At 43.2% G+C, this 27,500-nt stretch overlaps 2 protein-coding genes and 1 long non-coding RNA gene across 4 annotated transcripts in view; all 3 read right to left on the reverse strand.

Moving 5' to 3' along the window:
* LOC138971382 (uncharacterized) overlaps positions 1-19,663 on the reverse strand; it is a 28,763-nt gene extending 9,100 nt beyond the window's left edge. The window contains exons 1-2 of the mRNA XM_070344113.1: positions 19,377-19,663; positions 10,347-10,881 (exon numbers count right to left, since the gene is read on the reverse strand). Coding sequence (XP_070200214.1) covers positions 10,347-10,411 — 65 coding nt within the window. The 5' untranslated portion in view covers positions 10,412-10,881; positions 19,377-19,663. The remainder of the gene's footprint in view (positions 1-10,346; positions 10,882-19,376) is intronic.
* LOC138971386 (uncharacterized) overlaps positions 1-27,500 on the reverse strand; it is a 124,775-nt gene that overhangs the window by 9,100 nt on the left and 88,175 nt on the right. The gene's annotated exons all lie outside the window — the stretch shown is intronic.
* LOC138971360 (DNA helicase MCM9-like) overlaps positions 22,477-27,500 on the reverse strand; it is a 28,693-nt gene continuing 23,669 nt past the window's right edge. For both annotated transcript variants that reach the window (XM_070344086.1, XM_070344085.1), the window contains 3 exons: positions 27,291-27,373; positions 26,143-26,221; positions 22,477-25,868 (listed from right to left, as the gene is read on the reverse strand). In XM_070344086.1, coding sequence (XP_070200187.1) covers positions 22,837-25,868; positions 26,143-26,221; positions 27,291-27,373 — 3,194 coding nt within the window. In that variant the 3' untranslated portion in view covers positions 22,477-22,836. The remainder of the gene's footprint in view (positions 25,869-26,142; positions 26,222-27,290; positions 27,374-27,500) is intronic.

Here is a 27,500-nt window from a genome sequence, read left to right on the forward strand (position 1 = left end):
CTCCTAGTCCGCAAGCCTGATCGCTCCAAAGAAAGGAGCAATTTAGTAAGTAAGGCTCACTGATTACCGTACTTCTGAATGATGATTACCACACTGACAGGCCCAAAGTCTCAAAGGTAAAAAGTGCATATCGAGGCAATTTACATTGCTGTAATTAGCTTTAAAAGTGTACAGCTGTCCTGTAATTAATGTCGTGAATGTCAAAGTACTTTTACAAGTGTTGTACACAATTTGAAGTCTGTAAAATCGATGCTATGAGAGTTATTAAACTTTAAAACGGGCAAAACTTCCATGTATTTTCAAAACTTGGAAGTCTGTGTCCTGACCGACAAACTGATTGAAAAAGGCAAGAACAAACGAATGTTGTCAGTGTGTTTAAAAGACAGTTAAGAAGCGACACATCAAACTTGCAAAACATTTGTCAAGCGTGTTCACAACCCTTCAGCCCCTTCAGGACAGTCACATGCCTGTCCACAAGAAGTGAAGAAAACATTCACATTCGCGTTCACACCCCTTCAGCCCCTCCAAGACAGTCACAAGCCTGTCCACACTACGTGAAGAAACACCTGAGGGCGTCAGGACCCGCTGACAAGAAAGCTGCCGACAGCTGGTGACATCCATCGTCTTCCTTCAGACTGCATCAACACAATGGCACAGAAACAGCTTAATAACTTGAATGTCAAAAACACACTATGCAAAAGAACAGGACAGGACAAGAAAGCTGCCGACAGCTGGTGACATCCATCGTCTTCCTTCAGACTGCATCAACACAATGGCACAGAAACAGCTTAATAACTTGAATGTCAAAAACACACTATGCAAAAGAACAGGACAGGACAAGAAAGCTGCCGACAGCTGGTGACATCCATCGTCTTCCTTCAGACTGAATCAACACAATGGCACAGAAACAGCTAAATAACTTTGTATGTCAAAAATACAGTTGGAAAAACGAACAGAACAGGAAAGAACAGATTGTGACATCCACCGTCTTCCTTCAGACTGCATCAACACAATGGCACAGAAACAGCTAAATACTTTGTATGTCAAAAATACAGGTGGAAAAAAACAACAGAACAGGACAGAACAGGACAGAACAGAAAGGAGGACAACACAAGGGGAATAAAGTAGAACTTATTTAGATACAGATGACGAATTAGTGTCTGCCAATTACAGTAGAGAGTCGCCAACAGGAATAAAATACATCTCAGAACAAAACAAACAGACGGAATGAAGGCGATATAGATAAAACGAAAATATTTAAAAACGAAAAGTAGAACAGAAAACAATCAAACAAAAACAGAGAAGAAAAATGTTTGTCACTGGATGGAAGCTAAGATGTAAATCTGATAGAGCAGTCTTGTTAATTCTTTATTTTTTTATTTTTAGCTTCTTCTTCTTTTTTATTAATCATATTCAAGCATTAATTTGTAACCACGGAAATCACATTAACGGGAAGGGCGGACGGTGGGCGCGGCGGGTGTGGGGGTTGCACCGGCTGGAGACGGCATTTCACCACCGTCGAATAGACACGTCCGTCTCTCGTAATGCTTAGTCAACCACACAAATAAATCACAACGTTAACTAAAAATGCAAATTACAAAGGTTTAAACATGTTCTCAACCAAAATCTAAAAACTAATCTACTTTGGACATTTAAATCTTGAACGGGACCCAAAACGCAATTGTAATACAGGGGTTTATGTCAAAGCTTCTTTAAAACAAAACAAAACAATACAAAACACGCACCAGAAAAACACAATTTTTTTTTTAACTCATTCTATTTGCAATCAATAAAACAAAACACGCACCAGAAAAACACAAATCTTCCTTAATCTCATTCTATTTCCTATCACATTATTGATCTACAAAAAACAAAAACACACGAACAAGTACAAATGTGACCCTACACCACGGAATGAGTCGCATGTCACCTTTTCACGATTTTCATATTTTTTACATTTTCTTAAAGAGTTTTCTTATGGCAATAAATTAAATCACCAAAAGAATAGATGCTTTCACCAAAAGAATTGCTTAGTTAGCAAAAGATATTCCAACAAAAAATCGGATGTTTCCACCCACAAAATAGATGCTTCTAGCAAAAAACCGATTGATTCTACCAAAAAAAGAAATGAGACTTGCAAAAGAATTCTCAACAAAAAACCGAATTATTTCAACAACAAAATAGCTACTGTCAGCAAAAAATATAAAGTTTAGTGTACTTTCAGAGACAAGATAGTGTCACTCCATATCATGATCATAATTGTACGTCCAAAGAAAGTTAATTAAATGAAAATGATAAAATCAGTGTACAGAGCAGTCAAGATCAGTGTGTTCACTGCCTGATAAGCGCTGGTCTCGACAGCTTTGGGCGACCGCGCTTTCGCTTCTGGCCGATTGGGATGGTCTTGGCCTGGGCAGGGGGGTTGGTCACCTCCAGACGAATCTCCATGCCCATGGAATGATGACACACGTAGCACTTGAGGAACTCCGGACAGTTGCAGAAAAACTGATTGTTTTCGTCGATCGTAATCTTCCACACCGACCTCCGACATGTGGCATACTCCTCGAAGTCAGCCCAGGACGGTGCGATCATTCAACCTTTTCTTCGGTCTCTCGGATGGCAGTCTTGAGCGCCTTTTCCAGGGTTGAAGATCCCACGAAGATCGTGTTCCCAGTCTTCAGCGACTCAGCTGGTGACGTTGCCCACTGAAACGCTGTTGTCCACATTTTCAGTGTGCGATGTGGTGCTTCGGCAATCTCGGTGTGCTCTGCGGTTACATTTGGTGCTCGTTCCATAGACCAGTTCTTTACAATGTCATTCTCAACAACTCCGAGAAATCTTGACATTTCCAGCCTCTCTCTCAAAGTGTTTCACTGTGTTGGAGAATGACTATCCATTTCTTTTGTTGAAACTATATTTTCTTTTGCCTGAAGTAGTCAATCTTTTGCCTGATTATATTTTCTTTTGCCTGAGTATATTTGCTTTTGCCAGTTTATTTTATTTTTTGTTCAGACAGCAATTCTTTTGGCGGATCAAATTTTTTTTGGTACTTTAATCCTTTGTCACTCAAACCATCTTTTCTTTTGGTGAAAGCATCTATTTTTTTGGTAGAACCATTTCTTCTTTTGGTTCATTAAACGGGTGCCTTTATTTATTCTCTATCCAGTGGTGAAAACCGTTTTAGAAAAGAGTGAACACTTTTCGAGTTATAAGCCTGTGACTATGGTGACCCTCACACTGTTACTAGACACCCCCGGACTTTTATTATGCCTAGCGCAGAACCGCGTGAGGTGACATGCGACTCATTTCGTGGTGGAGGGTCACAAATTCAATATACCTTGGGGACATAACGTGGGCCGTACGTGTCTAAATCACTGTCATCCTCAAGGGTCTTAAAGCAGCCGTTACGCAGAATCGATGAACAGTTTAAAAAAAAAGGAACATGATATATAAGATGTTGAAATAATGCAGTATCTTATAGAACATAACATAGATGTGAGAAAATAAAAAAAGTCGAAGGCAGAGAAAGACGTACGTTTTATTGACCAACAACCGCTGTTACAACATGGTGAGACATGGATACCGTCTCTTCTTCTTCTTCTGCTTTCGTGGGCTGAAACTCCCACGTACACTCGTGTTTTTTGCACGAGTGGAATTTTACGTGTATGACCGTTTTTTACCCCGCCATTTAGGCAGCCATACACCGTTTTCGGAGGAAGCATGCTGGGTATTTTCGTGTTTCTATAACCCACCGAACTCTGACATGGATTACAGGATCTTTTTCGTGCGCACTTGGTCTTGTGCTTGCGTGTACACACGGGGGTGTTCGGACACCGAGGAGAGTCTGCACACAAAGTTGACTCTGAGAAATAAATCTCTCGCCGAACGTGGGGACAAACTCACGCTGACAGCGGCCAACTGGATACAAATCCAGCGCGCTACCGACTGAGCTACATCCCCGCCCGATACCGTCTCTGAGTCATCACAAAAAATATTGGCCACCCCTGCATACAAACCTGTGAGCATGTTAACCTAAGTGCTCTGCCAAATGACCCCTCCCCCACCTGGGACCAACGTGACATATAGAACGTAGACGATGGCTCGTTACCTAATACAAACGCAATTTACTGGAGTGATTTTTAATTATTTTTTTTTGTGCTTAACGCCACTAGATTGCCAATTTTAAAGTCTTAGGTATGACCCGGCCGGGGTTCGAACCCACGACCTCCCGATCACGGGGCGGACGCCTTACCACTAGGCCACCGTGCCGGTTACTGGAGTGATGCAAAGTCAGCATAACTGATTATTTTGCCAGATATGGGTGACAATGAAGAACGATGATCTACGTAGCTGGGCAGGTGGGCCAGGGGCGGATCAGTTGCTTTGTAAGGGGGGGTGCACTTTGAATCGAAAGTGAATGTGATGGGCGCGAAGCGCCCGAATTTGCTAGGGGGGTCCGGGGGCATGCCCCCCCGTAAAAAAAATTTTTTGCTCAAAGAAGCAAAATAGTGCCATCTGGTGCCATTTGAACTTATAAATGGTCATAGAATCAGCTTTCCAAATTTTTTAATTTTTTTGCTGGAGGGGGGGTGCACGTGCACCCTGTGCACCCCACCCCCCTCGTCCGCCCCTGTGGGCGATACATCTCTGTAGCTGGGCAGGTGGGCGATACATCCCAGCATGTAGCGAGTAACAGATGATGTTGCAAGTGCATGTGACAGACCTACATTATCCGTAATAATTCATAATTAATAGACCAAGTTATTTCAAGCTTAGTATGTAATTGCACAAATGGAGTTCATTTGCTTGCCTTGACCTTGCATGTGTTTTGGTTTTGGTGGGCCTGTCAAGAGCTCATGCTGGCATCTGCATACAGGCACGGACACAGACCCACAGACCCACCCCGACACACCCACAGGCACACATCAAGGCATACATCCAAACCAACCAACCAACCAACCATCTCTCTCTCTCTCTCTCTCTCTCTCTCTCTCTCTCTCTCTCTCTCTTTATCTCTCTCTCTCTTCCCCCTCTCTCTCTCTCACTCTCTCTTTTTTTTCTTTCTCTCTCTCTTTTTTCTCGCTCTTTATCTATCTCTCTCCCTCCCTCTCTCCCCCTCTCTCTCTCTCTCTCTCTCTCTCTCTCTCTCTCTCTCTCTCTCTCTCTCTCTCTCTCTCTCCTTCTTGTTCACATGTACGGCAAAATGCTACTGATACGGCGATCTGACACCCAATTGCACTCAGAGGAAACTAAGACGGAATATCACCAATACAGAGATCCAGTGATTTGGTAAACCGCGAATCGGTATCACACCTATTTTCCTAACATCTTTCGCCTGCCCCCCCCCCCCCCCCCCTCCCCACAGTCGTGCTGTGTTTAGGTGTACTCAAAATTAGCTGAAAGTGACAGTATCAGTTCACAGGTGAAACAAAGCGTGATCAGCCATGCACACGCAGACAGGTCCGTGATTACTAATCATTGTCACCTGTTGTATATATTTAATGTGTATACATAATTCATGTTCACGTCAGTCCCTTTATTCACGCACCTGACGTGACAAACGCCCGATCCATTTGTTATGCGTGACTGGACGATTTAAGATTCATCTCCCAGTAATGCAACATTCTCACCTGACTCAAATTTGCTGGGAACAACATCTGATACAAATTAAATTTGATGTTAATGTAACTATCTTCTGTCATAGCATTTTGACCGAGTCAAGTCGGGTAAAAGGTTAAGGCCGTCCTTAATTGAGCCCGAAGTTGACTTCGCGAAGTCTTTTTTGACCAAAATTCAATGCCAAAGCTTCCTGAAACGAGATTCGCGAGGAAGACGGCAAAGCTGACTTCGACAAATTCAGATCAGGCCTGATATTTATACAATCCTACTCGCTATATAACCACCTATTTGTTGCACCAAAGTTCATTCGAATGTCAGCCATTTTATGGCCGTAAATGTTAAGAGGACACATAAACAGATACATATTAATACACAAATAATCGATACTTGTATTCCTACTCCTACGTGACTCTGTACACCAACCCTTCCATCCAAAATTGACAGGGGTGGTGCTAGAATTCGTTTAGTCCTTCGGCAAATTTGCCAACGTTTCGGCAATTTTCGGCAATTTTACGAATTCCATTTTCTCCTGTGGTTAAAAAGTCGGCATTTCGGCTGAGTTTTCGGCGATTTGAAATACGTTTTGCCGTTTCGTCGACAGCTGACGCTAAATAAAATTCCTGCAGTGGCTATAGTATTTAGCAACTAGCTGTGAAAAAAAGTCCCGAATTAGTTGTTTTCACGGGACTCCTTTAATTTCCGTCTGTTAGCTGGCCTTGCGTCCGAACTCATTTCTAACGTCCCGTCCTTTCTTCAGTCATGTTAAAGGCACAGTGCAGCTCACAGCCTTCGTTTTGCGTTTTTGTTGCAGCTGAGTGCATTTACAGTTCAAAAATCCTCCTATGGTAGTAAAACAAACCCAAAACAAGAGGCGAAGCCTTCAAGGCTCACGTAAGAAATCGACAAACAGTAACACAAACTCAATCACTCCGTCACACATACACACACACACACACACACACACACACACACACACACACACACACACAGTAAGCATAGGTGAAACTGTGCAAGAAAGCGAGACACTAGATCTGCCAACTAGTCTCGGCCCGCTCACAATAACAATGACCGAGACTTTCAGTAATTCCTTCGCGTGACGTCTAACCCTCTTACGTCATAATGTGACGTCTTCAAATGTTAAAGTTTCTATCACACACGTCAAACACTTTTGACCGAGACGTAATCTTCTTATGCGAGCTTTATCCATAGACTCGGAAATGTTAAAGTTTCTATCACACACACACACACACACACACACACACACACACACACACACACACACACACACACACGCACGCACAGACAGACAAAAGTTAGCATCGCATAGGCTACACTTACGTGAGCCAACTACCCAACGACGACATCTGTGAAGCTCGACAGTTTCTTGTTCACGCGAGTGCATAAATTAACCTAGTTATTACGTTGGTGTTTGGTCGGAGTTCGATTCAACTGAGTGATTCCGGCCTCCATTTTGTTTTACACAAACTCATGATGACGTCTGACATAGTTTGCTAGTGACTGTCTTTTTGTGCATGATGTGGTGATCTACCTGATCTAAATTTAGATCCAAAAATAGGTCAAGACCAGCCGGGTCCGAGTACGAAATTAATTCGTAAAAAAATCGCAGTTGTTGACTCTTTGGGTGCAAGTCAATGAAACTTGGTAGTTCTTCTAACGGATAGCTGCCTGAGGTATGACTAAAAGCCCTAGGGGCTCCGTGCACCTGGATTTTTTGACAAGTTCAGTACCTTTAAGAGTTCCTGCCTTTTAAGACCCGGTATTTTGTGTCGATTTTCTATTCATAGCCTCTGAAAATGTACCTCCGAAAACGGCGTATGGCTGCCTAAATGGCGGGGTAAAAAACGGTCATACACGTAAAATTCCACTCGTGCAAAAAACACGAGTGTACGTGGGAGTTTCAGCCCACGAACGCAGAAGAAGAAAAATCCCTCTTTTTGAAGATGTGATTTTCTCATATTTGTGGAGGTCTTCATGAATCTCTGAACACCAAGCATTATTTGGCCCTCGCGTGCATTCTGATCATCATCGTTCCACGGCTATCGCCAGTTATCTCTCTGACCGGACGCTAAAGTCCTACGCGAATCTATCAAAACAAGAATACAGAGTTATCTCCCATATGTTGTTCGCGAGCAGTGTTCGCGAGACGAAAATGATTGCAGATTGGCCGACTTTGACAGTGATCTCCGTTCTGTTCTTCACAGTACTGTTATGATAAAGACATCGTTCTAAGGTCAAAACAAGTCGAAATTTTGGGACTGCTGCCGGAAGGAGACCGTAATATATGGTTGCATCACTGTCAGAAAAAAATCGTCTGCTCCAGCGAGCGCCGAAACCAAACGGTTCATTATCACGTGACACTTTGCCATATTTAGAGTTGTTTGGACAATAAATACAGCCGCAAAAAATAGCTCGCTTGAAACTGTCTTCCCTATCAATTCCTTTGTAATTTAAAAATTACACAACACCATGAAAAATCATTATCGACGATCGCGAATCTGCTTATATCCATAACACATTACGAAAAGATCTAAATATGTAAAACAATCGATTTCCTCGTCAGACACGGAAAACCAAGACATCCTGTCAGGGATAGAATGAGCCCAACTCATTTTGACATGAGGTCAGGATGCCTCGCGTGTTGATGTGATTCCAAAAACTTTTTTTGTATTTCAGGACTTTCAGATAAGCTTTTGTCATACATACACACACACACACACACGACACACGACACACACACACACACACACACACACACACACACACACACACACACACACACACACACACACACACACACACACACACGTTGCACAAGAGCAATGTTACTGTTCCCGGATGGTCGTTGAACCAACAGGATTTGCGGGAGCCAAGCACGCACGATAAATGTTTTATCACGAGAGATGCGAAACGGCGCAGATTGTGTTTAACGATTGCAATAGAATGTTCCAAAAATAGTTAACAGTGCGATAATAGCTTCTTTGCGTTTCCAGTGTCTTCGATCGCTCGGAGTATCGTAACGGCAAACTGCAGAGCTTGATGGAAAACTAGCTTTCTTGGATGGTTCCCGATCTTGCATCGTGAATGCCAGTATTGAAGAAGCCATTATGGAGAAATTTTCAGGCGATTTTTTTTCCTTAAAGGGATACAATAAATCTGAACGTTTTGTGGGAATTTCTGACGAATTCGTCGAATCTGAAGAATCTGAGGAATCCAGTGTACCTTAATATAGACGCACACGGCACCATTTGCTCGAAAAGGCACCACAAGGTTAGGCAATTAATAATTAAATGAAAGGGAGTGAATGCGCTTCAGGGCGCTGCTTCTCCCCGATGTTGGAAACAAAAAGGAGTTCAGAAGCGCTGCTTGGCGGAAAGACGGTTACGGCCGTCTATGACGAGGCGGCCTAGTTACATTCATCACGTACACAAACAAAGGGAAGTAGCTTCAGTGGAAGTAAACCAACCCAGCCATCACAAGAGTGCTATGCTAATTAATAAAAATCAGCATAATCATGGGAACGGTTTTGTCATGCAAGCTCTTCATTTGAGTTCTGATTCTTTTGATAGACTCTTCAGTGTTCTTTAGTGCTGATATCATCCATAATACAAAATATGTCAGAAACTAGGTTTTCAAATCTGTTATCAAGCAATGTGTGCTACATTTACCGCTCTCAGGGCGAACTAGTAGGACACAAATAATAAACAAGAAATTCCTCCGAGGTAGGAAAAACACCCCCGTCCTTACCATTCTCACTGCCACCAACTGAGAAGGTTATTTCCCTTTGACCATTAATATGTCCCTCTATAAGTCCTTGTAGAATCTTAATCCACCAATAACTCCCTAACCGTGTGTTTGACTGGTCCCAATTTTTGTAAGGACCGTGTCAGGAATGTATAGAACCTGTTCACCAAGTTTGGTGACGATCGGTCCGTTCATTCTTGAGATCTATATGCGAACACAAACACACAAACAAACAAACAAACACATCGACCGAATCCTATACACACCCCTATACCGGGGGTGTAAAGACAGTGAATGAAGAAATTGCAGTCTGCAAAGATGATCAAAAACACAGCGTTTAAAATTTGAAATAATTGAACGTTGTAAAAATTCATTAATTTGTAAAGGTATTCCTGGCGCGAGATGAAATAATGTCATACCCATAACAGAACTGTTTAGCTTATGGGGCGATCTGAGACCATTTGTTGTTGTTGTTGTTGTTGTTGTTGTTGTTGTTGTTGTTGTTGTTGCTACGAGTATCTCTTTAAAGAAATACTCACAGCACAAACAGCCTACAATTCGGTTTGGGGTTTTGAATGATGCTCAATTATTCAACATTTAAACGTTGTGTTTTGATAATCTTTACAGGTAAACAGTAAAATCCTCCACGCATTCTGTCTTGTTTTCTTCCAATCCCTGCTTAGCGCCTGACAGCTACAAAATGTGGGATCCATTTTCTGGATCACAGATTTGTGATTCTAACTCCCCCGTGCTTTTGTTCGCAAGATATACGAGTTACCGTCTGTGCTAGATATCTTTCTTTTTTTTTAACCCAAAGGAACTGGAACGTTTTAATTTCAACAAAGCAAGACATTTACGAGAATATCTGCACTGAAAAAATATGACGACGAATTGAATATCCCATCTACCCAGCCATCCGAGCATGCATGCATCCACCCCATCCATCCATCCAACTACTGGATTACCTGATGGACTCGGTGGTGTGGTGCTTGTTGACCGTGAAAGAAGACCTGGACAAACAAGATCCCATAAGCAGCTAGCCAAGACACATCGGAAACTTGCAGCCTCTGTAGCAGCGTCTGTATCCATGAACACGCACATCAACCCATTGCGTTTTCGTGGACCAAATTTCTGGGGTTAAGTCCCTTCTTTACAGTTTTTAGAGATTGAGGACAAGTTGTCTCTTATGTTGTTGTTTTGCAAATGATGGTAGTTTGTTTTGTTTTTGTTTGTGTCTTATAGGACGCACTATTTTGGGTTGTTTGCCGCCTTTTTAATGTTGGGGGATAGATGACACGATGAGGTTAATTTCCGTTGTGGCTGCGCAGACGCTTTTTGGAGTGGTGGCGGTGTTGTTATGTCCCTTCTTTGAAGTGACGTCCTGAAATGGCTTCAAGATGAGCACATCTATCTTAAATCTTTGAGCTCTGGCATCGGTTCTGTACACGGAATCCAAGGCAGTCCTATGTCAGCTTAGTTTGCGTTGACAGTCTCCTGAACCTGCAACAGTAAAAGGGACATTTTCGTTTGGCATTCAACGCAAAGGCTTCGTCTTGAGACCGGCTTTGTGTGTGAAGGGGAAGTGGGGGTGTGGTTTGGAATTTTTTTTTGGGGGTAGGGGGGTGGGTACAGAGCATTGCATTGAATTGAATTGAACTTTATTCAACAAGGATTAAGATTTAAGGCTACGCCTTTTCTTACAATCTGTCCTTGAGAGAGAGAGAGAGAGAGAGAGAGAGAGAGAGAGAGAGAGAGAGAGAGAGAGAGACACAGAGACAGAGACAGAGACAGAGAGACAGAGAGAGACAGAGAGTGAGAGAGAGAGAAAGACAGAGAGAGAGAGAAAGACAGAGAGAGAGAAAGACACAGAGAGAGAGAAAGACAGAGAGAGAGAAAAAAGAGATATACAGAGAGAGACGGAGAGAGACAGAGAGACGGACGGACAAACAGACAGACAGACAGACAGACAGACAGACAGACAGACAAATATTAGTACAGACAGACACACAGACAGAGACGCTCGTACCGACAGACGGACTGCAAGACAAGCGGACAAGTGAACGTAGAGACTGACGGACAAACATTTGTGCAGACAGAAACAATGACAAACTTACCGAGAGACCCAGACAAAGTGTCATAGACAGACAGATCTAGACATACTTTCAAATTATCTCTCTCCGTCCTGATTTCAGTTCAAACAGAAGCAAATTAAACTAGTAGTATTGATAGACTTGTGGTTCAAACGAATCTGCACACTCCGCAAGTCCCTTCGTAAGACCAAAGCCCCATGCGTGACATAAAATCACGAAAACCATCAACACGAGAAAGTCTGGGATACGAGCAAAATGAACCTGCTAAAAGCTTCTATCGATCTTCTTGCAGGCAGATAGCACAATTTCAACGTGAAGCACGCCATTGGGACCTACTGAACTCGGCCTGCAAACTCCAGGGTGCCATGGAAACATGAATTATGGTCGTACGGTCTCATTGAAATTTAAGTCTGGTCAAACCTGACTGACTCTCTCTCTCTCTCTCTCTCTCTCTCTCTCTCTCTCTCTCTCTCTCTGTCTCTCTCTCTCTCTCTCTCTCTCTCTCTCTCTCTCTCTCTCTCTCTCTCTCTCTCTCTCTGTAAATAAAATAGACACATGGACATGAATAATATAGAAAATTGGAAGCCTTACCAATCCTTGCGAATGTCTTACAAATGGTTGCGAGTGCTTGCGAATGTGTTCCGATCATTGAGAATACATACGCATCAAAATCGCCGTTTAGTTGCAAGACGTTTGCAAGATATTCTTACTGTTTTTAAAACATTCGCAAGCAATTGCAGTCACTCGCAAGCATTCGTAAGACTTTCGCAAAATTCTTATGAATTGGGAAGAAATGGTCAAAACATTCCTGTGAAATTCGTAATGAATTCGCAACCATTCGCAAGATGTTGGCAAAATGTGCACGAATAAAATCCTTACGAATGCTTGCGAGCGCTACGCATACCTTTACGATGATTACGAATGGTTTGCGAATACTTACGAGTACGTTGCGAAACATTCAGAATATGACTTCCTTGCGAATATTAGGAGCATGTTGCTAATGTTCGCAAACAGAGACGAATGGTGGCGAATGGTTAAGAACATTTACGAATGTCTTGCGACCATGTCCCGATCATTACGAGTTATTGGCGAATTCTATTCGCAAGGGCAATTCGCCAGAGTGTAAGAGCAACATTACGAACAATGCGAATTGCATACTCGTTTTATTCGTAAAATGTTTGCAAGCACTCGCAACACTCGCAAGGCCACCCGCAACGTTCGTAATAGATCCGTATATATGGATTCGTATACAATCGCAATGATCGGTAGACATTCGCAAGCAGTCGCAACCATTCGTATGACATTTGCAAGGATTCGTAAGCCTTCGATTTTTCTCTGTTTTTTCCTGTCCATTCGTCTCTTTTTTGGCCGAATACAACATTTTCATATTCGTAAGGATATTCGGCACAGTGTAAGACAGGCTTTAGTGTATGTGTGTTTGTGTGTTTGTGTGTGTGTGTGTTTGTGTGTGTGTGTGTGTGTGTGTGTGTGTATGTGTGTGTGTATGTGTGTGTGTGTGTGTGTGTGTATGGGTGTGTGTGTGTGTGTACGTGTGTGTGTGTGTGTGTGTATGTGTGTGTGTGTGTGTGTGTGTGTGTGTGTGTGTGTGTGTGTGTGTGTGTGTGTGTGTGTGTGTGTGTGTGTGTGTGTGTGTGGTTGTGTGTATGTGTGTGTGTGTGGTGCGTGTGTGTATGTATGTGTGTATGTGTGTGGTTGTGTGTGTGTGTGTATGTCCGTGTGTGTGTGTGTGTGCTGTGTGTATGTGTGTGTGCACTGTGTGTGTGTGTGTGTGTGTGTCCCTGCTTGTCTCTTTGTCTTTCGTCCGTCCCTCACTGTTCAATAGTGCGCTTATATAAATGCGTGTGCACGTATATTTGTCACTCTGTCTCACCGTCAGTCCTTCCTTCCGTTCATATGTGTACGCAAACAGGACTGGGCTACCGGCAGCATTAATTTTTCAAAGCTGTAGAGATCATTATTGGGAACTCCAGACTGATCCTGACTGCACGACATTTCATCTTTTGATTCTTCGAAAAAATTCTAGGAGACCATGCTTTTAGGCTTAGTAGAAATTCCACGATATTATGCCTGAAATTGCATTTGAATCACTGCTAATGGTAAGAATTCGAGAGAAGGGACTAAGCTGAAGAAAGAGGAATGGAGTACTGTTGAAGAAGAAAACTAACACTGGAATCAAAATAACTGTAGCGTTATAGCACATTATTATTTCTACTCAGGCGAGTTAAATGATAGTCTAGCTGCTAAGCCTGGCGATTGTGTCCAAACCGATGAACCGTTAAAATATACAACGTGAAAATGGCGTGTCACAATTACAGATTTATTTTTGTTACAGAGACGTATTACTGTGAGGCGTACCAAAGCGGAGACACAAACTGAGGTGTGCGATACCTATAATCTGTGACAGATTTATTTTGATTATCAATACGTCTTTAGAAGACTGCCGAGTAACACGACATATTATTCACGTTAATTGAATGAATTTGCTGTAGAGTTATTTCTGTTAGGTCTACCCAAGCATAGACAAAAAGGTGTGCAATTAGTGATTACTATACTCTGTGAAAGACTTTATTTTGATCAGCAACATGTCATTACTTGGAACTCTGCCAAATAACAAGAAATCCGATTCACGTTTAATTGAACATAATTGCTGCAGACTTATTAGTGTTAGGTCTACCCAGGCAGTGACAAAATGTGTGCACTACATGTACTTATACTCTGTGACAGATTTATTTTGACTACCAAAATGTCTTTAGAAGACTGTCTAGTGAGACGACATATTATTCACGTTAATTGAACATAATTGCTGCAGATTTATTACTGTGATGTGTACTCAAGCAGAGACAAAATAAGTGCAATACTTAGCCTATACTCTGTGACAGATTTATTTTGATTTCCAATATGTCTTGCCGCCAGTAACAAGACATCCGATTCACGTTATTTGCATGAAATTGCTGCAGACTTATTACAGTATCAAAATGCGGCAGACTTATTAAAGTATCAAAATACGGCAGACTTATGACTGTGAGGTGTACTAAGGCTGAGACTAAAGGGGGTGTGATACCTATTCTTTATGACACATTCATTTTCGTCACAAATGTGTCTTCAGAACTCTGCCGAGTAACCAGACGTACAATTCTGTTGATTGCATGAAATCTTCTTCTTCGTCTTCTGCGTTCGTGTGTTGCAACTCCCACGCCGTGAGGTCAGTTTTGCGAGTATGGCTCTTTTCCCCCACCATTTATAGGCAGTGATTCTCCGTTTTCGTGGAATGCATGCTGGATATGAGTGTGTTTCCATAAACAACCTATCTCTGACATGGATAACAGGATCTTTCACGTGCGCACTTACTCGTATGCTCGTTTGTGCTCGCAAAGGGGGATACGGCTCTAGCACTAGCAGGTTTGCGCATACGTTGAGCTGGGAGATCAGAAACATCAGATCAGAAACATCTCCACCCTTATTCCACCGGGCGCAGTCGGGATTGGAACCTGGCGCAAACCTCCCACACGGAAGGTCCACGGTTTTAACCACTAGGCTATTACGCCCGTCTAATTGGAAGAAATACCATGTAACCGAAGAAGGACTACTGTGAGATAAACCGCTGTAAAGACAGAAGAGTGGACGATACCTATACTCCGGGATAGATACCTGAGCTTAATTAACCTCGACGGCATTGAAGACGGTAATTCTGCCTTCCTGTTGAACGCATGCGTGAACACATTATTTGATTTTTTGTTCTCTCCATTGAATTCCCAACGGAGCTTATTATTTGTTGCTCACAGTGTTACTTATAGGAGTATCATAAAGCTGCTTGGCTGTGACTATGTGTTGCGTGCGTGAAAAACATTGAACCATCGCAAAGTTTCTACACTCATACGCCCAACGAAGTGAAGGAAGGAAGGAACACACACACACATACACACGCACGCACGCACGCACGCACGCACACACACACACACACACACACACACACACACAACACACACGCACACACACACACACGTCTCTGTATCTCTCTGTCACTGATCCCCGCCCCTCTCCCTCTCTCTCTGCCGGTCTGTCTGTCGCTCTCCGTCTGTCCCTGTCCCTCTCAGTCTCTCAGTCTCTCTCTCTCTCTCTCTCTCTCTCTCTCTCTCTCTCTCTCTCTCTCTCTCTCAGACCAAGCTGGCAATTATTTTGTGTGATTCTCCTGACCACGTCTGGGAATTGCAAGGTGGTCCTCAAAGGTGCCTGTTATCCAACTGGATCTACTGCAAAGATCTACCTGAGGCTATTCTGAGTGGGCGTTGGGTTTCAAGTCATCACAGACAGTCTTGGCATTTTGGGATTAACGATATAATCAACCCCTTCTCATTCGAAGTGTCTCGCACCCCCCTTTCCTCACCCCCAAACCCCCACCCCCACCCCACCACACCGTCGTCATCTCCCATGGGATCATCAACAGCGACAGGAACTTTGAAAACCTGAACGAACCGAACACCAATCTCATCTTCCAAACACAGAATGTGGCTGCCTTTTGTAATATTAATCAAAGCGACGGATAGATCAATCGCTGCAAACACAGGGACTGCTTTGTGTGTTACAAATATCACTCAAGACGCGTTGGCGCTGCTGGCTTTTCATGGTCATTTGCCTTAATTAGTTTCGATCTAAACTACACTTTATTTTGTACAGGGCTCCCCAAGCTGTCGTATACGCACTGGAAGTCAAAAACCAGGCCCTCTAATTTAAATATCTTGGAGAGAGTCCCGCGACGCACTTACCTTGAAAAGAGAGGGTTCGCGACGCACTGATTTTGAAAACAGTGGGTCCCGGGACGCACTAAATTTGGTACTAATGTGAAAAGACAAAAACGTTTCCTATACGCACTGGAAGCCGAAAACAGGCACTGCACTTTTTTGGAGAGGGTCCCGTGACGCACTAATCTTGCTAGTGACTGAAAGAGTGGGTCCCGGGACGCACTAAATCTGGTACTGATATAATTGTCTGCTAGTTTTCATACAGAAGGAACAAAAACGTGTCCTATACGCACTGGAATTTGAAAACAGGCACTACAAATTCTTGGAGAAGGTCCCGCGACGCACTAATCTTGAAAAGAGTGGGACCCGGGACGCTCTGAATTTAGAATTGATGAAATCGGCTGCTAGTTTCCATAAATAATCAACAAAAACGTGTCCTATACGCACTGGAAGCCGAAAACAGGCACTACAAATTCTTGCAGAGGGCCGAGACGCACTTATCTTGAAAAGAGCGGGTCCCGGGACGCACTAAATTTGGTACTGATAAAATCGTCTGCTAGTTTCAATACAGAATGAATAAAAACTAATCCTATACATATTGGAAGCCGAAAACAGGCACTACAGAGTCTTGGAGGGGGACCCACGACGCACTAATCTTGAAAACAAAGGATCCTGGAAAGGAGTACAGCAACATATGCTGTTTATGTTTCGTTCATTTTCATGCTTTTCGTGCTAAAACATCGCAGCTACTGCACAGAGTTATATCTCTATTTCAAGATACTAAGTATAGTATACATAGAACTCATCACTGATACTTATTGCAAACCTGTCACGCATAGGTTACTCATATACCAGGGCAACACATTGCACGTTTAACGTTATATCGTTTTATCTATATCGGCAAAAACAGCTGCCGCGGTAGTAACACCTACGATATATTGCTTTCGTCTCTGAATCAATATCAATACACATGTTCCCTTATTAGTTTTCAATGCAGCATTATATCAAAGCTATAGTTAAAGAGTACATGTAGTAATCACTTAGCGTTGTGAATAATCCTCGTTTAGTAGCCGGAATATCAAAACGTACAAGCAGCAGCGAACTATTCATAGGTTTGTGTATACATGACAAGAATCTAAAATTGACAAAAAGAGTAGATCCTAAACTAACCAATATACTTGTTTACTCTTGCCTTCAGAACATTAGCACTCTATCTCTCTAAAAGTTTCTTATTGGCAAACCAAACAAGATAACCAACACTTTCAAACGTTCATGTGCTTTTCTTTTCTTTTATTCACGAGTAATGGTCGATGTTTACTTTTAGTTCTTGTTATCTGTTTTGCTTACGCTTTATCTGTTCAAGTTACCGACAACGTCCCACCCCCCTCCGTCTCTCTCTCTCCCCCTCTCTCTCTTTCTCCCCCCTCTCTCTCTCTCTCTCTCTCCCGTTAACGCTTTGTCTGTTCAAGTTACTGAAAAATACAAATACAACGTTAATCTCTGTCTCTGTCGTCTCTCTCTCTCTCTCTCTCTCTCTCTCTCTCTCTCTCCCTCTCTCTCTATTACCCTCACACCAAAACAAAACAAGACCGAGTGCTTCAGTATAACAGATCGATTCAGCCATGATCGAAGTCACTAGGCAATCAACGGCAGCACATATATCGAATGTTGGGTACAACCTATAATTCGGTGGGAGCCAGCTCCCCATAATTTGCATCACAGACAGAGCTGTCGGAATATGATCGTGTTGATCGCAGCAATCATTCAAAGCACACGCACAGATACAGTCTATAACTATGATGCGTAGAAATCACTACGATATGTATTCATCAGGGTTTTTTTTATTGGAAGTCTGCACATAACCCATAAGGTAAATAACGATAACATACCATTCGGCATAAAACCATTCTGAAAAATAATGAAAACTAGAAAGAAAGATAGCAAGAAAGAAAAAGAAAGAAAGAAAGAAAGAAAGAAAGAAAGACAGACAGAAAGACAGACAGACAGACAGAACAGTAACAAAGAAACAAGCAAACAAACAAACAAACAAACAAACAAAGCCAATCCTATCTCCCCCAATACTCTTTTATGTTTATAAATGCAAAACTGCACAAGAAAGAATTCATTTTCACAGACAGAAACAGATGAGCATTATTACTCAACACGAACAATCCGAACTCAAATGTAAAAATCAAAACCCTTGTTGTATTTACAATAATTATTGTTTCTTTGTCTTAATTTGGAAACAGTGTAATTAAGCTGTCAAACTGATCGCCATTACTTAGGAACTTCGACAAATAGTTTCATTGTTAACTAAAAATATGTTGGGCATTCAATCCGGAAATGAATTTTATTGTGTTTGTTTCAAAATCAATTTTACACAAAGGACAAAACCCAAATTTTCTGTTGAGTTATGGAAACGATATGAGTGGGGTTTTAACTGCGAGACAACCATTCTAAAGTCAGCAAGGACATTTATTTCCATTTAACATCGAGATAACTTTTTTTTACACACACAAAAAGAGAGAAAGGAAGCAAGAGAGAGAGAGAGAGAGAGAGAGAGAGAGAGAGAGAGAGAGAGAGAGAGAGAGAGAGAGAGAGAGAGAGAGAGAGAGAGAGAGAGCTCTGAGGGAGAAAAGAGAAAGAGAGAGAAAGAAAGACAGAGACTGAGTCAGAGAAGAAGAGACTGAGAGAGAGAGAGAGAGAGAGAGAGAGAGAGAGAGAGAGAGAGAGAGAGAGAGAGAGAGAGAGAGAGAGAGAGAGAGAGAGAGAGAGGGGAAAGGCTGTTATCTACATTTCGTAATGGCATTATCAAACAGTAATTAAATCGGGTAATGTATCAGCCTCCGGGGTTAAGGTAGGTGAAATCTCCCAAACAATGCCAAATGTGAAGTGTAATGTATGAAACACACACACACACACACACACACACACACAACCTGACACACACACACACACTCTCTCTCTCACAAGATCTCTCTCTCTCCTCTCTCTGTCTCTCACTCTCTCTCTCTCTTTCTCACTCTCTCTCTCTCTCTCTCTCTCTCTCTCTCTCTCTCACACACACACACACACAAACACAAACACTGAATTAGTGTAACAATCAATACAAATCAAGAAATCAATAAACAGAAACTTAAATTACCTGAGCAACGACCCACCATCCAATCGACCACCACTGCCACTTCGACACTCTCGCATGAAACCAGTACTCCACCCCAACTCCACCGCACAGAATGAAACTTAAAGTGAGGATCAAAACACTCACAACGAAGCACCACACCTGAAAGTCATCCCCAGCTCACAGGTAGGAATTAAAAACTGGGAGATAAGCAAACCAGCCAGGTAATTTGGGACTGCGTGTCACGTTGTGTAGAGTAGAGTAAAACAATAGGCCAGGTTAGCGGCCAGATGGTGAAGTTTCACGACAATCAGAACGGATTATAGTCAGTCGTTTCAACGCCTGTATATTGGCCTGTGTGTGTGTCTTCGTGTGTGTGCGTGTGTGTGTGTGTCAGTTTATAGATCGGTTGGCTGCGCCGTGGTGTTCTGAATATATGATGCAGTGAGAGAGAGAGAGAGAGAGAGAGAGAGCACTCACGGCGGTGTAATATATGTGTAGAGACAGTCTAAACTCAAGCCATTTGTTCACAATGAACCTTTTTTTTGTAAACACTAAATAAATCAAAACTTGACGTAATGTAAAAAGCAAGGAAAGAAATTGTTCGATCGACTCCCCTTCGCAAAGTTGGGGTTGAGAGGGACGGGTGGGGGGGGGAGGATGTGGTGATGGGGGTGCGGTTGGGATGGAGATGGACTCAGAAAGCACCGTGATCGGGCATTGTTTTCGTTGACCTTAAGATTTGACGGAGGGCAACCACACTTTGTGGACAAACAAGGGCCATGATGCATGACAGGTTCAACATGAGCGGAGTTTGAAGAATACAAACAAATAAAAACCTGATCTCACTTGAACTTGAGCCTTCTGTGACGTTGACATTTGACGAAGACTGATCAACCATGCTTTCACCATGTTACTGGAGCTCACTGAGCCCAAGAATTGCCGAGTGACGTATGAGGGTTCTAGCTTATTCAAAACGAGCAGACAAAAAAGTCAAAGAAAATAGTAGTTTTCCATTTTTTAAACCTTGATAAAACCTCATTAGGACCTTAAACTTCCATGAGGGTCAATCTGGCTTTTATTGTATCTGGGGGGTCATCCAACATAAGAAGTGTGAGAAGTTTTGAAGGCTCTAGCTTTAAAAAAAAGAAGAAAAAAAATTCAACAAAATATCATTTTCCTGGAATTCTGGTAAGTTTTAAAGCTCTCATATGTGAAAGGCACAGCCTGCGTTCGTTCAAGATGTACAAATAGACAACACGAGTCTGAGTATTGACTGTTCAACGCGTCACGCGAGTTATACTGCGCGTGTGGTGGGAAAGGCAATATTGCGTTGCGGCGGCCGCTGCTGCAGCAGAGCCACACCCCATGCGACACATATTTATACCTGTCTGTTGTACCTGCGGCAGGGAGGAGTGTTTGCTGCGGACACAGCAGCTGCTGCACAGCAATGATGGGTTGAAGCCACGTGCTTCGCATGACGCGAACTGAGTGGTCTCGAACTCTAGCTTTTGGCGATGACGGTGTGTGTGTGTGTGTGTGTGTGTGGGTGTGTCAGTGTGTATGTACGCCGGGCCGGACTACCGGGGGGGTTATGGGGGTTGCGCAACCCGGCCTCCCCCCCTAGCCTAAACATGTACCTCACTTATTTAAAACATTTTTTTATTATTGTTTATTTTATGCCGTTTCATGCAAGGAGCGACCATTTTCCTATCTCAGAATATGACCTACCCATATGACCCCCACAAGGCGCTCTGCCCCTTGACCCCACCAGGGGGAACATCCCCCTGGACCACCACTGGCAACCCCCCCCCCCCCCCCCGTACCCTAGCCTAGTCCGGTCCTGGTACGTGTGTGTGTGCGCGAGCGTGCCAGTACGTACGTGTGTGCGTGCGAGCGTGTGTTTCAGTGTGTGCGTGCGTGCGTGTGCGTCCGTATGTGTATGCGTGTCTGTGTCTGTACACCTGGTGAAAGTTTTTACAAAAATCGGAAGGTACAGGACTTTTCTTTTACTCTTTGTTTTTATTTCTTTTTAAACACTTCCTTTTTATTTATTTTTCTATTTTGTTTTCGGAGAAAGCGTATGTCTATGTGCGTGTGTGGGTAGGGGGGGGGGGTGGGCGTCCTTTAGTGCATCTGGCTGTCTGAAATAGAGAATTTTTCTCCCTCAAATGAATAGTGTCTAATGACTAGGATGTACACCTGCGCTAATGACAAACGAGAGATCACGGGAACTTGGAAGGGATGATAAAAAATCCTCAGAACAGGAAACAAGAAGAGCAAACGCTCGATCGAGTCACTTTCGCAGTTCTGAATATTATATGAGGCATCAGATGGACAGGAAGAAATTGCTATTCACAACACAATGAGTCACGTTCACATAAAATTTGAGCCCGGTCACTTTTATAGTTTCCGAGAAAAGCCCAACGTTAAGTTGTGTGTTGCCGAACAGAAAAGGCTAGTTATCTCCCTTGTTTTTCTGATAACGTTCGTAAAAGGCTACAGATGTAAATACTTTGATGTAAAGAATAATCCTACAAAGTTTCAATCACATCCGATGAACTTTGTCAAAGATATAATTTGTCTAATTTTTCCTTTGACGCTGACCTGTGACCTTGAAAAAGGTCAAAGGTCAACGAAACCATCGTTAAAGTGTAGAGGTCATTGGAGGTCACGACTAAACAAAATATGAGCCCGATCGCTTTGATAGTTTCCGAGAAAAGTCCAACGTTAAGGTGGTGTCTACGGACGGCCGGCCGGACGGCCGGCCGGACGGACAGACTAACACTGACCGATTACATAGAGTCACTTTTTCTCAAGTGACTCAATAAAAACCCCGGGCAGGGTTTGATACTAATACTGAAACATGAAAACTCCATCACAAGCATCAAGAGAGAGAGAGAGAGAGAGAGAGAGAGAGAGAGAGAGAGAGAGAGAGAGAGAGAGAGAGAGAGAGAGAGAGAGAGAGAGAGAGAGAGAGAGAGAGAGAGAGAGAGAGTCACTGATAATTACTTGCGATTTTACAAGACACGGGAATGTCCGTGAGTGAAAATAAAAAGTCAGGAAAAAGAAACACACACACACACACACACACAAAACCACAAAGCTGATTAATTTTACTCGTGCTACTTTATTATTCATATTCAGACACTGACAACCATGTGCATTATTATTTCATATATTTCAACAAACATATAATGGTATCTTTAAGCAGCACATGTGAGCCTGCATTTACATGAAGATATTGCACATTCCTACATCCAGATATATACTGGAAAACAAAGGGAAACCTGACATTCATGCCATTTTCCACACTGAATACAAGCATACACTGACACACAATACTTTTACTTCATTTATCTGTCTTTATGCATGCAGCACACACATGAGCACACACATGAGCACACACACTGTCACACACACACGCACACACACACACTGTCACACACACACGCACACGCTGTCACACACACACACACTTTCACTAACTTTTTCTTTGCTTTTTGAAAGGCTGATCAAAGTCAAGACCAAGATCCAGATCATCATCATCATCATCACCAACAGACAAAAAAGGTGATGCTGATGTTGATGAAAACGACGATGACACAGTGCCAGCCAATGTGGGACACTTCCTCTGAGCATTCAGCTTCATCAGCCAAGCTGGAGTTGTCTTCCCTGCAGAGTTACTCTTATTTTGAGGCAGTGAAGAGTTGCTTCTCTTGTCTGACCCGCTTTGGGTTAAATTGCCTGGGACAGGCTTCTCAGATTGATATGGCCTTGATTCAACAGGAGTGCTAGTGGGGAAATTGTTTTGAGAGTTGCTTGGAGTCCCGCCAACCGCTGGCAAGTATGGTTGCCTGGCAACTACTTGACGTTGGTCTATGTCCTTGAGCTGGTTATGCACAGAGGACTGGCTCAAGGTCAAACTGTTTTGACTTTGCAACAGAGCGCTGGGCGTTTCACTCCTCTTCGTCACACCTTTCTGGTTAGTGTTCCTCATGACCGCCAGCTCTCTGCTTTCTGCTTTGCTAGTGAGCTCGGCCCGAGCAGAGGACTGTGACGAAAAAATACTAGTCTGACTGTCAGGCATCATACAGGTTCCTCCTGCTGCAGCGGCCTTCGTCAGTTCGGATTTTCCAGGCACCTTGTCCCTCCCGTTCAAGTTATCATCGTCATCATCGCTGTCGTTGGATAGCTTGAAACACTTTCTCTTCTTCACTGACGTTCCAAGGAAACTGTCATCCAAATCATCGTCACTGTCGTCAGGCAGTTGAAAGAACGAGCTGGGATTTTTAGACAAAACGACTGAGCTTGCAGATGGTCTGCTTTCAGCATTTCCCTGGTCTACAGTGGACTTGGACTTCTCGTTCTCTCCCAGTGTGAGGAGGGTTGAGGTCTCTGGGAGTTTTTGCTGGAAGCTATGTCCATGGTCAACATGATCTCTCCTGTCTGTTTCAACTCCGACATCAGTTCTGTTCTCTCTTTGTCTCTTCACAGCACTGTCACGTTTTGTTTGACTCTGAGCAGTAAGGGAAGAGTTCAGAGGATCGTTGTAAGACACGGGCTCTATACTTTTCCGCTTCTGCTCTGCAGTAGGCGACTCATCCTCTGCTGAAGAACTGAAAGAAAACTTCTTCAGTTTAGACAGAGTTCCTTGAGAAACTCTTGACTTGGTTTCTCCTCCACTGCAGGGGTCTGTTCTGCTTGTGTTCAACCCAGCTTTGTTTCTCTGTGCTGAAGGAAAGTCTGACTGCTTTTCTTTCTTCGATCTACTGCTATCAGAGGCAGGATCCTTGTTGCTTGATGCTCTTCTAGTCTTTGGAGTGACAGAAGCGAAGGTGTCTGACTTTTCTGAGCCTGAACGCTTCTGTTCCAACTTATCCTTGCTACTTTTTCCTTTTGCTTGCTTGCTTGAGACAAATGCATCGTTTCTGTCACAATCACTGCTCAAGTCATTGTCAGTCACTGCAGGTTGTTGCTTTCTCTGCCCAGTAGATGACGTTCCCTGTCCTTTTTGGGAAATCTTTAACGCTTCACCAGTTCTTCTTTTACTCTCATCTGGTTCCTCGCTCTTCTCTTTGCTGAGGGCAGAAGTGTTGAAAAATGCATCACCAAGATCGTTATCATCTTTCTCAGAGTGTGACAGACGCTGAGGATGACTGTTTCGGACAAAGCCGCTCAGCCTGTCTTTCAGTTTTGAGGCCAGGCGCTTACTGGACTCGGTAGTAACCTTGCTGTTCTTCGAGTATATCAGCCTTCCGGATTGCTCCTTGTCAATGCTGTCTAGGAGGTCTGACGAGGAAGGGAACTGTGGATCTGTGCCTGTGAAATCATCAGGAGGCTGCTGTCTTTGGTTGGGATCCGTTCTTGACATTCTGCTCTGGATGGTTTGGCTGATGCAAGAATCTGTGACTGCTCTGCTGCTATCAGAACTGAAAGGTTTGGCACGAGATTCAGCTGATGTGGTATCCGAGTTTTGCTGGTCGTTATGACTCCTTTCTTTATCTCCAAGATCCAGCGGATGCTGTGACGACATGTGACTGGAAACTTGTGGCAAAGCTAAATTCGTGCTGGCATTATTTACTTGTGATTTTGATGTCATGTTGGTTTTACCGTGCACATCAAGGTTTCTTCTATTTACTGATGACGAGCAATCCTTGGAAGCACCGTCCACTTCACTGTTTTTTCTTGCTGTGGACGGTTTGGCAAAGATTTCGTGGACACTATCATCGAAGATGTCAGACAGCGCTGAAGTCTCCAGATCATCAAACTGCGGCTGAGGATGATGAGTGAGGTTACCAGTACCATGGTGTTCTGTGCTTGAAGCACCACCAGATTTGCTGTTGTTGGGCTGTAAAGTTTGAGACCTGGAGAAAGAAGAAGGAAGATGACTGGTGGATTGCCCAGTATTTTGTTCCTCAAAAAGCTCACAACGGTTATCCCTATCATCGTCATCAGCTTCTGTTCTGGTTAATTGGGAAGCCAAGGGCCTTTCCATGCTCCTTGAGGCTAACGTAGTCTGACTAGCCCCCAGTCTGATGCTACTCAATGCCTTCCTCGAGCTGTGTTCTGCAGCATTCTCTTGATGTGTGGCTGCATCAGCCATGCCATCACGCCTCTGAGAATGTAAGTCAACACTAACCATGCTCGCAGCCTGGGAGTTTTGTCTCCAGCTCAGGCTCGCATCACGAGTATTGGCATCATGCTTTTGAGGCTGTGAGTCAACACTAACCACGCACGCAGCCTGTGAGTTCTGTCCCCTCCTCAGGCTCCCATCACTAGGGTAATCGGGCCTCTGAGACTGTGAGTCAACGGTGATGATGCACGCAGACTGTGAGATTTGCCTCTGCCTGGGGTCTGACGACAGTGGCAGCTGGGTGGTGGAGTCAGCAGAGAGTCTTGCAGTTGCTGCTTCGGCCTCTTGTTCGTGCTGACGTCTCTCCTTCATGGCAGTGTGATTGTTCATCTCATGTTCCAGCAGGTCTGTAAGGTCCAAGCGAGTCAGCACCATCTCCGCTAAAAAAGAATTATTACTCTTTACAAAGAATGCATTTTTTCATTGGCTTTTTGCCGCAAAAACCCAAAGCAAAAATCAAGAATCTTTGATTTATGGAAAATTTACTGACAAACTTTTTTTTTTTAAATCACAAAACATTCCATAAAATACCTTGCTGATGATTCTTGGTTTTGGAATGGTGGTAACAGTCTGTTTTAGATTAATTCTAAGCACACAGGTACAGTTCTAATCTAACTGCTGCATAAAATTCTTTTGGGGTAGGGGTCAAGTTACCTTGCAAAATGTATTCCTCTTCAGCATTTTCAGGAAAGGCAGTATGCAGGGCATTGACTCCTCCCAGCAAAGCGGCACCCTGTTGATAAACAAGCAGCGTTTCATGGCAAAATTCTCACAGGACGTATCCCCCTCCCACCCCCGCCCCCCTTCCCCTTCTCAGATGCACACTCATCATTTCATTGTGTCTGCTGTGCTGTTTATGCATTACGATTTCTGTTCTGTTTACTGATATGATTTTGTTATGTCCTTTTTTTTCTGTTTGCTTTTTCTCCCAGAAAGTCTTTTTTTTTTATTAAATTGCAGGAAACTCCATATCCAAACCTTCAACAAAAGATACTGATAATTGTCATACATGCATGCACACATTCACCCACACACCCACACAAGCACACACTCACACACACCTCTCATATGCACAAACAAGTACCGTATTTGACGGACTACAAGCCGCGACTTTTTAAAAAAAAAAATCGCATTGCGGCTTATAAAAAGATGCGGCTAAAACGTTACCTAAACTTGAATAGCATTCACCTAATGGAAGTCGCCGTGGATTTTCATTTCGCTCGATTAGCGATTACCGGTACTTTATTAGCTCTCTACTCAAGACTCGGCGCTTTTCTCTTTCTTTCGCGAATCTTCGTTTGTCAACAAGTCGTCGTGACAAGATAGCGTACAGAGAAACACCGGATGTATCAGGATCTCGCGCGCGCGAGATTTCGTTTTTTTGTGTCTCGCGATAGTTGGAGGAGCGAGAGCCGCCATGTTGTGTTTTCGTCTGCTCGAAATGTGCACAAAAGTCGTAAATCATCCCAAAAAAGCTTATTCCGGGCGGGACTACATGTGTGTGTTGGTTACAAATTGTGTGTGTGATATTTTTCTTCAAACTTTTCTTCTTTGTTTCACTTGTTTATTCTCGGAGCCGATTTCGCCAAATACCGTACTTTCGTTTGCCTGGTTGTTTTGATTGATTGACACGATCTGATTATATTTTTTTCGACGGCGGCTAATAGAGTGACGCGGCCTATACGTGGCTCGTCCCAATTTTTTTTTTAAAAAGTCGGGGGTGCGGCTTATAAAACGGTGCGTCTTGTAATCCGTCAAATACGGTACAACTATTTTAACTCATTTCTCAAATGTGAACCAACCTGCATAGAAGACTCCATGAGAGTAACTGCCACCACAGCATCTTGAACTAGCACCTCGTTTCTGAACATCAGTCTGGCATGTGCTGAAAACATCAACCATTTGTAGTAGACATAAGAAAATAAGACTACAACAAAAACATTTCCATCCATCAAAATGCATTTCTAGATCAGGCCTGTAGGAAAAGATATATCCTGTCCTTACATGGCAGA

Source organism: Littorina saxatilis, linkage group LG7 (assembly GCF_037325665.1).
Source record: "Littorina saxatilis isolate snail1 linkage group LG7, US_GU_Lsax_2.0, whole genome shotgun sequence".
In the NCBI taxonomy this organism is placed as follows: domain Eukaryota; kingdom Metazoa; phylum Mollusca; class Gastropoda; order Littorinimorpha; family Littorinidae; genus Littorina; species Littorina saxatilis.